Source organism: Cervus elaphus, chromosome 23 (assembly GCF_910594005.1).
Source record: "Cervus elaphus chromosome 23, mCerEla1.1, whole genome shotgun sequence".
NCBI lineage: Eukaryota > Metazoa > Chordata > Mammalia > Artiodactyla > Cervidae > Cervus > Cervus elaphus.
Genome location: NC_057837.1, coordinates 74,272,173 through 74,286,988, shown reverse-complemented (window position 1 = coordinate 74,286,988; position 14,816 = coordinate 74,272,173). Strand labels below are relative to the sequence as shown.

Genomic DNA, 14,816 nt, shown 5'->3' with positions numbered 1-14,816 from the left:
AGCCGCCAAAAGAGAGAGGCGCATTGCAGGGCCGGTTTAGGAGGCTGGGAGGGGGGGACATGGAGAGGGAAATGAGAAATGCAAAAGAGTGAAAAATAAATACATGTGTCTGTCTGGAATGATCGAGGGCCCCAGGCTGGAGGAGGGAGAGGCGGGCAGCAGTCTGGGCTCAGCAGAATTGCTGCAGTAGCACTTCCAAAGCCTCACTCATTAGCCAGGCAGTGAACTAGCCGTACCCCCCAGCATGCCACCTCACTGGCCCAGAGGGCCCAGCCCACCAGAAGGGTTCTATCTGGAACCTTAGCAGGGCACCCAGAAGGGGGCATCTCCTTGAAGTGATGCCTGAGTCTCTTCCCCCTTGGGTCCCATCTCGAGCCTTCATGACTCCCTCTTGGGTCTTATCCCCTCCTCTCTGGAAAGGTTCCGATGGACCACTCAGCTTAGCCTGTCCCTCCATCCAACCCCTCCCCCACCCCTTCCATCATCCGCACCCTGTCCAGCCTCACGTCCCAAGCTCTGCTTTCGTCAAATTGAACATGATGTCAAATTAGAGCCATCTCTGGGACAGGCCGAGAGAAGCTCCCAGTTTAATGAGGCAGCGTCGAAAATCAATAACTTAATTGCCGCTGTTTGATGGACTTTTATCCAATTTATACTCTCCCCAGCAGCCTACGTGCAGAGCATGAGGAGAAGTGTGTGCGTTGGGGCTGGGGGCTGTCTGGGCACCCGGGGGGAGGAGCGAGGAGGGCACCAAGGACCACAGCCAACTACTTCCCAAAGCAAGAGCTGTGTGCTGCTGTTCTTCTGCCTGGGGGCCAAGAGACACTGGCTGCTGAGTCTCAGTAAACTTGGTTGTCCTTCTGCATTGACCTCCGCACACACCCCCTCCATGGTGGGGATGGGAGTATGGAGGATGGGAGGAAGAAGGCAGAATTTCCTTGAGAAATCAGGACGGGTTGGGGTGGGTAGAAAGACCCCTGCTTTGGGAGTAAAGTGCGTGGTTTCCAGTCTCAGCTCTAACTCTGACGGTAATGACCTTAACTGGTAAAATTAACCATTTCCACTACCACTGAGAGACGGCTCTGAGCCCATTCATTGTAGAGTGGGAGTTTAAAATGTGTTCCATCATAAACAAGAACCAGGATTGTCCCCATTTTGCTGGTGAGGAAACTGAGATTCAGAGAGGCTCTCTTCTCTCGCCAGAGTCCTGCAGCTGGGAAAGGAGTTTTGAATCCAGATCTGGCTCCATGGTCCTGCTCGTGCTTCTGGGAAGGCCCCCAGATCTGGAAGCGGGTTGGGGCTTAATGTGGACAAGGGGACTGTGAAGGGACTGGCTTCAGTGACCTCCAGCCTCAGTCTCCTTTCCCAGCTTGTCGTGGGTGGGGAGAGGTGGAGAGGAGGAGCACAGCGGCGCCAGCTGACCTCTGTCTCGCTTGGTCCCCCGGGCCCAGGCACATCCGTGATGCAGGTGATGGCCTCCGATGCGGATGACCCCACGTATGGCAGCAGCGCTCGACTGGTGTACAGCGTGCTGGATGGCGAGCATCACTTCACCGTGGACCCCAAGACCGGTGAGGGGCGGGGCCAGCCTAAAGGGGCGGGGCCGTGGCGGGACTGGAGGCGTGGCATAAGGGGCGGGACCAGAGAGGCGGGCGGACTTCCGCTCTCAGCCTTCCAACCAACAGCGCTGAGGTTGGGACAGGATACCGAAGCATCTCGTCGGATCCAGGAGACCCCAGGGCCGTGGGGGGGGGGGGGGGGGGGGCACCTGCAAGACTGGCACGAAAACCAAAAGGCGGGAAGCAACCACTATAGGCCTCCTGAAAGGACGTCAGAGATCTGAACTCAGGGGCCCCCCACCTTGGCCTGAGAACTAAACTGGAGCAGACGCATCCGCAGTCCGTATGAGTCGGCCATGGTCATAAGTGTAGCTGGGGGCCCTCAGGTAGTGGGGGGCGGCAGTGGGCCTGTGCAGGGCACATTTTTGGCAGTTGTGAAACCTCTGTTCAAGTGACAGTTGTTAAGGATCTGATGGGAAGACAGAAGCCAAGACCGTTAGGGAAGGTCTTGGCTTACTGCTTTCCCCACCACCGCCAAGCAATGGTGCAGCACACCTCCCCACTGTCCACCGCTTCACTCGCTCTGAGGCTAGAACCTGAGTACATCCCCGGGTGGGGGATGTGCTCCGGTGGCTTGCCGGAGGTGCACAGAGGACAGGAGGAGGCTCAGAGAGGTGAACTGGTTCACTCCAGGTCCCACAGCTGGCTGTGGCTGCCAATGCCAAGAGCAGTGCTCTCACTGGTCCTGGGACTGAAGCAGGCAGGGGTTGAGACATCAGACACCACCAAATGTTTATTGAAAGTCACCATGGGGCTCCTAGTCCAGTGGGGGCAGGGGGACAGGCGTCTGCGTGGGCAATGAGGATGCCAGTTTCTCGGAGGAAGTGGTAGCAATCTCCAAAGGATAAAGTGCTGGCCAGACCGAGATGCAGAGAAGGGCATTCCAGGCAGAGGGCATGGTGCAGGCAAAACTGGGAGGAAGAGAACAGCCTGAGGCGTAAGGGGAATTGTAAACAACTCAGGACTGGGGAAGAGGCTTGTGGAGAGGTGACCTGGAGAGGCTGGCTGGGGCCTGGCTGCATCGCATGCAAGGCAAGCAAAGTGTTTGGATTTTATTCTAAGGGCAGTGGGGTGGGAGGGTGTTTGATAGATTTGAGATTGGGATATTGTATGTGTGTGAGTTTGTTTTGTTTAGGGGGAGGGTTCCAGTCTATAATCACATGCTCTTACACATAATATCTGCATTACTTTTTCTCCTTGCAAAACTAATACATTTTAGAAAACATTCAAACATGAAAGAAATGTTTTTAAAAAGAGAGGAAGGAAGAGCAGTCTCACCCTCAGAAGTTGCAACCCCAAAGGGAGCCACATGGTGTATATATCCTATGAGACCTTGAACTCATTCACTTGAAAAATATTGTCTAAAAAAATTTTTTTTAATAGATAATACATTTCAAGATTCAAAAAGTCCAAATTTGGGAGCTTCCCTGGTGGCTCAGAGGTAAAGAATCTGCCTGCCAATGCAAGAGACACAGGTTTGATCCCTGGTCTGGGAAGATCCCACATGCCATGGAGCAACTAAGCCCATGCACCACAACCCACAACTACTGAGCCCGTGAGCCTAGAGCCCACGCTCTGCAACAAGAGAAGCCACGGCAATAAGAAGCCCGCATCCCACTAGAGAGTAGCCCCCACTTACCACAACTAGAGAAAGCCCACACACAGCAACGAAGACCCAGCACAGCTCCAAAAGAAGTCCAAGTTTGTATTTAATGGAAATTTTTCACCCCTTCTAGTCTCCCAGATACCTGGTCTGTATCCCCAAAGCAACCAATGTAATTTTCTTGTGTATCTTTCCAGAGCTATACTATGCATGTACAAGAATGTAGGTACATGTATTTGTTTGTTTGCTTGTTTTTTACACAAATGGTAGCTATAAACACACACTATACACACTGCTTGTCTTTTTCGCTTAACAATACATCTTGCAGATTATCCCATATGAGCACATAAAGAGCTTCCTCATTCTTTTATTTAACAGCTGTTGTGGATACACTGAAATTTATTTCACCAGTCCCCTCTTGATGGACACTTACGCTGTTTCCAATCTTTTTCTACAACGAACAATGCTACAGTGAATAACCTCATACATATATCATTTTGTGCTTGTGTGAGTGTATCTGCAGGATAATTTTCGGGAAGTGGAAAAGCTGGGTCAAAGAGCATGTGCGTTTGGAATCAGGATAGATAATGCCGAAATGTACCAGATTACACTCGCGAAGAGCCGCCTAGGAGAGAGCCTGTTCCCCTCCCCCTCGCCAACCCTGTGGGTTCATTGATGACTTTAAAGCAGGAAAGTGACATGCTCAGGTTTTCATTTTAACAAGATCCCTCAGGCTGCCCCTGTATAGCATGGCTCAGAAGCAAGCACTGAATTCAGGGACACCCAGGAGCCTGGGGTGCCAGCAGAGAGCCCCGAAGGACAAAAGTCAAAGCCTGCACCCTTTCTTGGTGCCCACCCAGACTCCTTAACTTGCTTCATCTTGTTGGGGGCCAGAGATGATACGGGATTGCTAAGGAAGATTCTTTGAGATGCTGAGGAGGGAGAATGAGGGGTGACAGTGAGATCCTGCAAAGGGCAAACCTTGAAGACCTGGGTGAATGTATAGGACTAGATTAAGGAAGGGATCTGGGGTTTCCTAACGTCAGAACCTGGGATGGAAAGGGGCACCATCTACAAAAACAGAAGGATGAGGTTGGCTTAAGAAAACTGTCAAGCGGCAGAGAAATTACTGAGTATGCTTCAGGATCTGGGGCAGAGCTATTTAATTTGATTTTAACTCTGTTGGCTTTTAGATGAGAGGAGGGAAGAATCATCTAGAATGGGCCATCTGAAATTTGGGTGTAAAGCTCCAAGAATGCTTGGGACTCTGAGCTTTGACTTCCTCGTGTGCACAAGAGAGATAATAATACTCATCTCACGTGATTGCTGGGAGGGTCCAGTAGGAGAATTCATTCATTCATTCATTCACCAGCTCTTTATTGAATGCCTGTACATGTCCTGCTGTCTCCAGGCCCTAGGAATGCAGCAACAGACAAACCCAAGACCCTACCCTCACAGAACTTTTAGGTAGAAAATACAGAAAACAAGCACATAAACATGTAACTTAATATTGAGTAGCAGTGAGTGCTAGGAAGACACCTAAGCAGGATAAGACAGTAGACTGAGATGAAGAAGTCAGGACAGACCTTTCTGGGGAGGTGATATTGGGGCTGATCCCTGAATGAAAGTGAGGGGGTCGGCCACCCAGTATCTAGGACAGAAGATGCAGGCCGGGGAACAGTGAGGGTGTGATGGGCTCAGTGCAATCCCTGGGGATGATGGTGCCTTCAGCCTGAGAGTTCTTCAGCTTTAAGGTGGGGAGGAAAAGACAGGACAGAGAAATAAGGGCAGGGCCAGGACCGAGTCTGGCAGGTGACAGGGGTGGGCAGATGAAGCATCAGACTCCAAGAGAGTGAGGAGGATGGCCAGGTTCTAAGAAAGAGCATCCCCCGCTGCAGAGAGTCGGGAGGAAGGTGGCAAGTAGGAGGCCGTGGAGCCTGGGAGGGCAGAAACGGTTCCCAAGAAGCTTAAAAGTGGGCACCGGGCAAGGCAAGCGGAGAAACACAAACGGGGTCCTTGTTTTCAGGACCCTTCAACTTCCACAGCCTGAAAGGGTCTTTGTGGAGGTGTTGCCCAGGAAGGACTCGATGTTTCCTCCCCGAGCCTTTGGCCCCATGGTAGGAGCCGCCCCAGTGCCATTTCCAGCCCCAGCTCCATTTCCCCAGCCAGGAATATGCTGCTGATGCGGGTCTATATTTAGCAGCTGCTGCGAGGTACAGTCTGTTCTGGCTGTGCAGATAGCAGGGAGCAGAGCCGGAACGGGGCCTGAGAGGAAGGTGTGAGAAGGGAGGAGGCGGGGCGCCACGAGCCCGTGCCAGAGGAGGAATTAGCGTGTGTGTTTTAAAGGCCAGGCCTGCCAGCAGACCCCCCGCTGGGAAAACAGGGATGGCATTTGCAGGGCTAATGAGGCGTCACTTGGGCTCCTGGGCCCCTTCTGCAGCATTTGGAGGGGACGGCGGGAGCAGGGAGGACAACAGCTGGAACTGGGGGCATTGGGTGAGGACAAGGCTGTGGGGAGCCAGGGCCAGGTTCTCATTGCCAGCCCCCGCCCAGCCACCATCCCAGCAAGAACAGAAAGCCTCTGGCTCTCAGAGACTTCAAGATCTCTGCTGAACATTCTCAGCTGAGCCAGAATCGTTGGCTTCCCGAAGAGGGAATGAAACTCACCCTTGTAAGTGCCAGATCCCGGGGGTCAGGATGATGCACTGGATCTGGTTTCTGCCTTCATGGGCTTTTGTTCCACCAGAGAAGCCAGATAGACAGACAACTATCCAGGCTGGGAGAGGCAGGCAGAGGGTCTATGGTTGTAGGTCCGTAAGTCAGAATGTTTATCGAACACCTACTATGTGCTGGATTGTATAGATAAGATGATGAGCAAGACAATGTGGATCTTGGCCCTTGTGGAACAGATTTATGGGGTCCACAACCCAGGACTTTAGGAGAGGGAATCCTCAAAGCATCTCCAAAATGTGGGACCTGCTACTGAAGCTTTGCCTCATTTAACCCATGTAAGAGCCCTTTCCACTGAGTAGTCCCATTTTACAGAATCGGAAACTGAGGCTCAGAGAGAGTTAAGAACTTGCCCAAGGTCAGGTAACATATAAGTGGTGGAAAGAGGGCTTGAACCCATATCTATCTGACTCTAAAGTCCCTCATTTTTGTGCTACTTCTTATCTGACTCTGTGTAGCCCTGGCACATGATAGCCCCTCAGTAAGGCCCTGATAAATGAGTCAGTGAATGAATTTTCAGAGTCAGATGTTTGTTTTTTAAAAAATAATTTTATTTCTTCATTTATTTTTGGCTGTGCTGGGTCTTCCTTGCTGTGCGGGCTTTTCTCTAGTTGCGGAGAGTGGGGGCTCCTCTCACTGAGGTGTGTGGGCTTCTCACTGTGGTGGTTTCTCTTGGAGCACGGACTCTAGGGCACACAGGCTCAGTCGTTGTGGCTCGCGGGCTTAGTTGCTCCTCGGCCTGTGGGATCTTTGCAGACCAGGGATCAAGCCCGTGTCTCCTGCGTTCGCAGGCAGATTCTTCACCACTAAGCCACCAGGGAAACCCAGAGCCAGATGGTTTAAGAGTTGATTTGAGAATTTTCCCTCAGACTCTCAGGTGGACACCAGCCTCCAGGACGCTTCTCCCAGCATCAGGGATAGAATGGGGCATGGAATAGAGCAGATCGCAAAATATGCCATCAAGTCCTCCCATCCCTGAATTGGCCTCCTAGAAAAGTGACTTCAGCTCTTCCCATCGAGTGGGGGAGGAGGGGTCTATTTCCCTGCCCCCTGAATCTGGGCTGCACCTTACAACTTGCCTTGGCCAATGGAATGTAGCAGAAGTGATATTCTGCAGATTCCCGGATTAGGTCTTAAGAGACCTTGCAGCTTTCATGCTTCTCTCCTGGAACATGGTCCTGAGATCACGGTTTAAGGAAGCCAGCCCAGCCCACGGGAGGATGAGAGAAGGCCTGGTAAACAGCCAGGATCAACCGCCCAGCATGTATCAATGCATGAGGCCATCTTGGACCTTCCAGCCAGATGGCCCTCCTGTGAAACGCAGCTACAGGAGTGAGCCCAGAAGAGGAACGGATTGGGGAATTTCGATTTCTCTGTTAGCTATCTACCACTGTGTGACAAACTGTCCCCAAACACAGTGGCTTAAAACAGCAACAATTTATTATTTGTCACGATTCTGTGGGTTGGCTGGGCAGTTCTTTTGCTGGGGTCACTCACACAGCAACAGTCAGCTGGCAGGTCGGCTAGGACAGCTATGGCCTTTCATCTTGGGTTTCTTCATGGCGCAGTGGTCTCGGGGTCCCAAGGAGACAAGCCCTGGCACACAAGGGTTTATCAAGTCTCTCTGCTTCTGTCGCACTTGCTGATGTCCCGTTGGCCAAAGCCAGTCCCACGGCCGAGGCTGGAGTCAGTGTGGGAGGGGCTGACCCAAGGCGTGAATCCCAGCAGGCGGGGTTCATCGGGAGCTATCACCATAGCAACCTGTCATTGAGTGTGGCCCTGGGGGCAGGGTCCAGAAGCAGCACCTCCTCATTGTCCAGAGAGGGCACCTGCTCACACACTCAGCACAGCTTCATGACCTGTTTCTAGGGATGAAGACTTAAGGGTCCCCAGTTCCTCTGGGGTCAGAACTGACAGGGACAGCAAGGAGGCCAGTCACACAAGCGTGGCACCTCACCCACAGGCATAGATCTCAGTCAGACCCCTGCTCCCAGACCCACTTAGAACCGGGGTCACTGACGTTTTGGTCCACAAACTCATCTATGCACAGTGGCCCCATCACCAGACTCCCATCAGTGAGAGCCTAGACGTAAATGACAAAGCTCAGCCCATAGATTTCCCTGGTGGCTTAGGCGGTAAAGCATCTGCCTACAATGTGGGAGACCTGGGCTCAATCCCTGGGTCGGGAAGATCTCCTGGAGAAGGAAATGGCAACCCACTCCAGTATTCTTTTTTTTTTTTTAATTGGAGGCTAATTACTTCACAATATTGTGGTGGTTTTTGCCATACATTCATATGAATCAGCCACGGGCACACATGTGTTCCCCATCTGACCCTCCCTCCCCCCTCCCTCCCCCTCCCATCCCTCAGGGTCATCCCAGTGCACCAGCCCTGAGCATCCTGTCTCATGCATCGAACCTGGACTGGCGATCTATTTCATATATGATAATATACATATTTATTATCCTCTTATACATGCTATCCTCTTAAATCATCCCACCCTCACCTTCTCCCACAGAGTCCAAAAGTCTGTTCTTTACATCTGTGTCTCTTTTGCAGTCTCACATATAGGGTCATCGTTACCATCTTTCTAAATTCCATATATATGCGTTAATATACTGTATTGGTATTTTTCTTTCTGGCTTACTTCACTCTGTATAATAGGCTCCAGTTTCATCCACCTCATTAGAACTGATTCAAATGCATTCTTTTTAATGGCTTAGTAATATTCCATTGTGTATATGTACCACAGCTTTCTTATCCATTTGTCTGCCGATGGACATCTAGGTTGCTTCCATGTCCTAGCTATTGTAAACAGTGCTGTGATAACATTGGATACACGTGTCTCTTTCAATTCTGGTTTCCTCAGTGTGTATGCCCAGCAGTGGGATTGCTGGTCGTATGGCAGTTCTATTTCCAGTTTTTTAAGGAATCTCCACACTGTTCTCCATAGTGGCTGTACTAGTTTGCATTCCCACCAACAGTGTAAGAGGGTTCCTTTTTCTCCACACCCTCTCCAGCATTTATTGTTTGTAGACTTTTTGATAACAGCCATTCTGACTGGTGTGAAATGGTACCTCACTGTGGTTTTGATTTGCATTTCTCTGATAATGACACTCCAGTATTCTTGCCTGGAAAATCCCATGGACGGAGGAGCCTGGTGGGCTACAGTCCATGGGGTCGCAAAGGGTCGGACACAACTGAGCAACTTCACTTTCACTTTTTCTTTAGCCCACTGTAAGTGCTCGACTGGCCCGCCCCCCCCAGCCCGCCTCTCTGCCCCCCACCACATCTCTGGCCTGTGGTCACGCCCCTGTCGGTCCATCTGTCTGCGCCCTCTTTCCCGCCCTCCCACCTTCTTTCTCAACCCCTCCCTGTCCGTCTGCCTCTCTGGCGTCCCCGAGGAGGTCTGTCCACGCTGCCCTTGCTGTCCTTGGCCTTGCTTTCTCCTTTCTTTCGCTTTCTCTCCAGGCCTCTGTCTCTCCGTGGGTCTCCCTTTCCCTCTCCTCCCCTCCTTCCCCTTCTTCTGTGCCTCCGCATAAGTGGCGCTCTCTGTCTCTTTCTGCTCTGACCTCTCAGATTCCTCTCTGTCTCTCTCTCCTTCCCTTTCGGCCACCTCCATCCTCCCCTCTCTTCTCTCTTCCCTTCCTGTTCTTTTCCTCCTTCAGCCCCTCAGGATAGAGGACACACAAGGCCACCTTCCCAGTACAGCCTCAGGTCCTGCCCTATCCCAGCCTCAGGTCCTGCCCTAGTCCCCGGAAGGGATTCCTCTGACAATCCCAGTGTTGAGGTCCAGCCCCGGGGAGATGGGCAAGGCACCTAGTGCATGACTGGAAGCATGGCTTTCCTGATTAGGATGGAGATGAGCAAGGACTCTCTCAGGAACTGAGACAGAACCGCATAAGCAGCATCAGTCTATCAGAGGCTTGCGCTCTCCCCTTGTACCTGAGGCTGGGTGGGGCAGGGGATACCAGGCTGGCTGGGCAGGGGCCCTCCGTCCTTACTGAGGTCCAGCAGAGCCATCCACAGCACAGGCTCCAGCCCCAGAGAGCCTGCTGGAATCCTCACTGTGTGCTTTCTACATGTGCGACCTTGGGCCAGTACTTAACCTGTCTGTGCCTCCACGTCCTCATCTGTAAACTGGGTATAATCACAGCACCGTCCTCATAAGGCTGTGGAGAAATTTAAATGAGGCAGTTTCCTCAAGGTGCTTAGAACCTCAGCAAGCACAGGGTAAATGCACATCCATGTCAGTTATTGTTGTTACTGTCACATGCAATTCTCATGAGATGAAACTCTACCCCAGTGAATCTCAACCAATTTTGCCCCCCAGGGACCATTTTCCAATGTCTGGAACTGTAGCTGGGAGGGGGAGGGTGCTGCTACCAGCACCTCGTGGGAGGAATTATCCTGCCCGGGATGTCCACGGTGCCAGTTGGGGAAATCCTGCTCTTTGGGGAGGTATGTGATGGTCCCATTTTATAAATGAGGGAACTGTGGTCCAGAAAGATGAGGGGTTTTGCTCAAGATCACCTGGTCAACAAATGGCAGATCTGGGATTTATCCTAAGTTGGTCTGCTTCCGAGTCTCTCCTGCCCTTGGAAAGATCAGTCCAGGCCAAGGAGGAGTCAGGAGGGAGCTTATTGAGGAGTCTAGAAGGCCGCTGATAGAGGGTCTCTAGGACCCCTGATTAGACAGACTGCACTTTCCGTATCTCCATGGGATCCCACAGAAGCAGGCCCACCCCCTAGATGCACCACCTCTGGCTCCCCCAGTTACACACACACACACACACACACACACACACACACTATAGCCTCTTCTCCCGTTCCATTGCCTTTATTGGAGTCGAGGGACTGTCTGGGGACATCAGGAGGGAGAGGCTGGATTTTATGGGGCGCATCGTGGGGCTGCTGGTGCGTGACTCCACCTGGTGCTCAGGCCCTGGGCACCACCTGCCACCACCTGGCGCTCACAGGTTGAAGTGGGTCAGGGGTGGGGGGGGCTCTGACTGGTGCCTCAGGTCCCCCCTCCCTCCTGATCTCCCACCGTATAAGCGTGTGTGCAGGGAGACCAGAAGTCAGCCTTCCCCTGCTCAGAATTCATCTCACAGCCACCCCCTCCTGCTGCCCCTCTGCCTGCTTCCATTAACAGTTTGAAAGATTGTCTGATCAGCAATTAGCTGATGCCTGGACAGAGAATCTAGGGCCGGGCCCTGGAGGAAGGGGCTGGGGTCCCCAGGGCTGGGGGATGACTTAATCATGGAGGGTGTATGTGTGTGTGTGAGAATAAGTGTGTGCTAGTAGCTATGTGTGTGCCTGTGCGTGTGACCTCATAGGTGTTACCTGTGTATTGATGTATTAATGTGTTAATAGCACATCTAAGTGTGTGAGACATATCAGTGTTTATGTGTGGGTGAGTGTGACTCCATTGTGAGTGTGTTTGAGGGTGACTGTCAGGCCAGTTCACTCAGTTAAACATTCATCAAGCTGCTACGCTGGGACTGGCTCTGGGCTGAGTGACACCGACCTAGAGATGAATCAGACAGAGGCCAGGCTCACCCAGAAAATGTCAGGATTCCCCCTCACATGGGAAACTGAGACCCCGAAAGTGGGATCGGAGGCTCAAGGGGGGTCACACAGTGCCTGATTCTAGGCCCTATGCCTCTTTCTAGTAAACTAAATAGTCCATATTCTATTGCTTTTGTGTTGCCTGTGAGTGTGTGAATGTGCACGTATGTGTGTGAGTGTGTGGATGTATGTTAATATGTCTGTATATAATGTGTGTGTTTATGTGTACAAGTGGGTGGGAGGGTGTGTGTTTTAAAGTGTATGTGCATGTATCTGGGCTTCCCCAGTGGCTCAGCGGTAAAGAATCCGCCTACAATGCAGAAGACGTGGGTTTGATCCCTGGTCTAGGAAGATCCCCTGGAGAAGTAAATGGCAACCCACTCCAGTGTTCTGGCCTGGAAAACCCCATGGACAGAAGAACCTGGCAGGCTACAGTCCAGAGGTCACAAAGAGTTAGACACAAACTGAGCGACTGAAGACACACGCATGCATGAATCTGATGTGTGTGAGACAGCAGTGTGTGTGTGAGGGTATGTGTGTGTGGAGTGCTGAGTGTGAGTTGTCTGTGAGCCTATCTGTATAAGCGTGTGTGTGTGCATGCATGTGTGCGTGTGTGTGCGCACATGCATGTGTGCACATGTGTGTGTGCACCTGTGTGTGTATGCTGAGCCCCACACCTGCATGGTGGTCGTATCAGTGTCTTCTGCATCAGTGATTCCCCTCCTGAACTTGAATGAGCCTGGCCTCTTCTTGGGGAGGGGTCTCTGTATCGGTTGGCAGCTGGCAAGGGGCATCCCTGGCCTCAACCCCTCCACCCACAGGTGTGATCCGGACGGCTGTGCCCGACCTTGACCGCGAGAGCCAGGAGCGCTACGAGGTGGTGATCCAGGCCACAGACATGGCAGGCCAGCTGGGCGGCCTCTCCGGCTCCACGACCGTCACCATCGTGGTCACTGATGTCAACGACAACCCGCCCCGCTTCCCGCAGAGTGAGTGAGGCCTTCCCGGAGGGAGGAGTGCATCTGTGTGTCTGTCTGGTCATCCCTCCCAGCCATCCTCTGACCCCAAGTTGCCCCGCAGCCTTCTCGCCATAGAGGGACTCCCCGATCTGTCCATCTGTCTATCTGTCCAAGTCACCCACTAGCCCCCTCCCCCCTCCAATCTTGCCTTTTGCAGGAGACAGCCCCAAAGTTGTCTGACTTTCCACACATCCATGTAACACACTTACCACCCCTCCCTGCAGCTTGCTTCTGGTCAAGAGTGAGCCCCCGTCTGTCCACCCACCCCAGCTGGTCCTTGCACATACCCCTGTCACGCTTATTATGTGCGATCTGCTACTGACCCGAGCTTACAAAGGTACGCTGGGGATGGAGGGACAGACACAGGGGTCCTTTAGACTTGCAGACAGAGGCTGCAGCCATGCCCAGGGGCACCTATCATTTTGCATAGAAATGCTAGGGTCTGGAGAGACAGGTCTTTCCCTTCTCTGAGCCTGCAGGACTCTGCTTCTGAACTGGGGGAGAGTGCTTTCCACTCTCCGCCTCCCCAGGCACAACAGAGTGGGGGTGACCTCTCTGGCCCAGTCCCCCAACTCCCGTCAGCCCAGCCAGCCCCTCAGTCCCAGCTTCAGACGGGAAAGCTGTGCCCAGGAAGCCGACGAAGCTGGCAGAGACTAAATGCCGTGGGGAGCTGGGCTGATTCCTATCAGGCGAGTCATTACTTGAGGTCTGCTGCTCTCACATTAGGCCCTGCCACAGGGGACTGACCCCCGAGAGATAAGGGAATCCAATCCCTTAGCTGAGAGCACAGCGCAGCCTAAGCACCTCAGTCCAGACGCAGAGCGGGGTGGGCAGAGCCCGCCAGCCAGCTCCCCGTCTTTGCTATTGCCGGGGGAACCGGTCCAGCAGCCGCCCTCAGCCACTCCCCCAGCCCAGCCCCACTCACTTGATGGGGAAGCTTCAAAGCCCCTGTGAAGGGGCGGGGGCCACCCAGTTTCCTTTGTGCCAGGCTGCGTGCCAGCCCTCAGCTGGAAGGGGTGGGGCAGCAGAGGGGCCAGGGCCCCTGGAAGACTCCTGTTTATTCATTCATGTATTCTTTCTTTTTTTTTTAACCTTTTCATTTTATATCGGAGTATAGCCAATTAACAATGTTGTGATAGTTTCAGGCAGACAGCAAAGGAACTCAGCCATACATACACGTGTATCCATTCTCCCCCCAGCTCCCCTCCCATCCAGGCTGCCACATAACATTGAGCAGAGTTCCCTGTGCTGGACAGTAGGACCCTGTTGGTCATCCATTTTTAATATAGCCGTGTTGCTCATCCATTCTTTCTTTATTTCTTTATTGGGAAATACAGCACACAGACAGAAATGCATAAAATATAAATGTCCAGTTCAACACATAATTACAAAACAAACATTCTTGTAACCACCGACCAGGGCCCCGAAGCTGCCACAAGTCCTTTCTTGATCATAACTTCTCCCCCTCCCTCTTCCTCCAGAGTTAACCACCACCCACTTTCATGATCATCATCTCCTTGCTTTTCTTTTTCTTCTTTATCGAAGTATAGTTGGTGAATAATAGGGGCTTCCATGGTGGCTCAGATGGCAAAGAATCTGCCTGCAATGCAGGAGACCCGGATTCAGTCCCTGGGTGGGGGAGATCCCCTGGAGAAGGGAATGGCAACCCACTCCAGTATCCTTGCCTGGAGAATTCCATGGACAGAGGAGCCTGGTGGGCTACTGTGCACGGGATCACAAAGAGTTGGACACGACTGAGCAACTAACACTTTCACTTTCTTTGATGTATAATATTATGTAAATTATAGGTGTACAATACAAGTGATTCATAATTTTTAAAGGTTTACTCCATTTATAGTTATAACTAATTATAAATTAGTTGCTATATTTCCTGTGTTGTACAATATATTCTTGTAGTTTATTTTAAACCTAATAATTTGTACCTCTCAATCTCCTCCTCCTATATTGCCCCTGCCTGCTTCCCTCTTCCCGCTGGCAACCATTAATTTGTTCTCTGTATCTGTGAATCTTTTTCTTTTTTTATATTCTTTAGATTTTATATATATATAAGTGATACCATACAGTATATGTCTTTCTTTGTCTGACTTATTTCACTTAGCATAATGCCCTCCAAGTCCATCCATCTTGCTGCAAGTGGTAAAATTTCACTTTTTTATGGCTAAGTAGTATTTCATTATGTATAAATATGCATATATACCTCGTCTTCTTTATCCAGTCCTTTAGGGTTGATTCACCCATGTAGGCATCACCTAAC

At 51.8% G+C, this 14,816-nt stretch overlaps 1 protein-coding gene across 2 annotated transcripts in view; it reads left to right on the top strand.

The window, feature by feature from the left end:
- Positions 1 to 14,816, top strand: part of CDH22 (cadherin 22) — a 79,598-nt gene that overhangs the window by 25,136 nt on the left and 39,646 nt on the right. For both annotated transcript variants that reach the window (XM_043884777.1, XM_043884778.1), the window contains exons 3-4: positions 1,452 to 1,571; positions 12,344 to 12,511. In XM_043884777.1, coding sequence (XP_043740712.1) covers positions 1,452 to 1,571; positions 12,344 to 12,511 — 288 coding nt within the window. The remainder of the gene's footprint in view (positions 1 to 1,451; positions 1,572 to 12,343; positions 12,512 to 14,816) is intronic.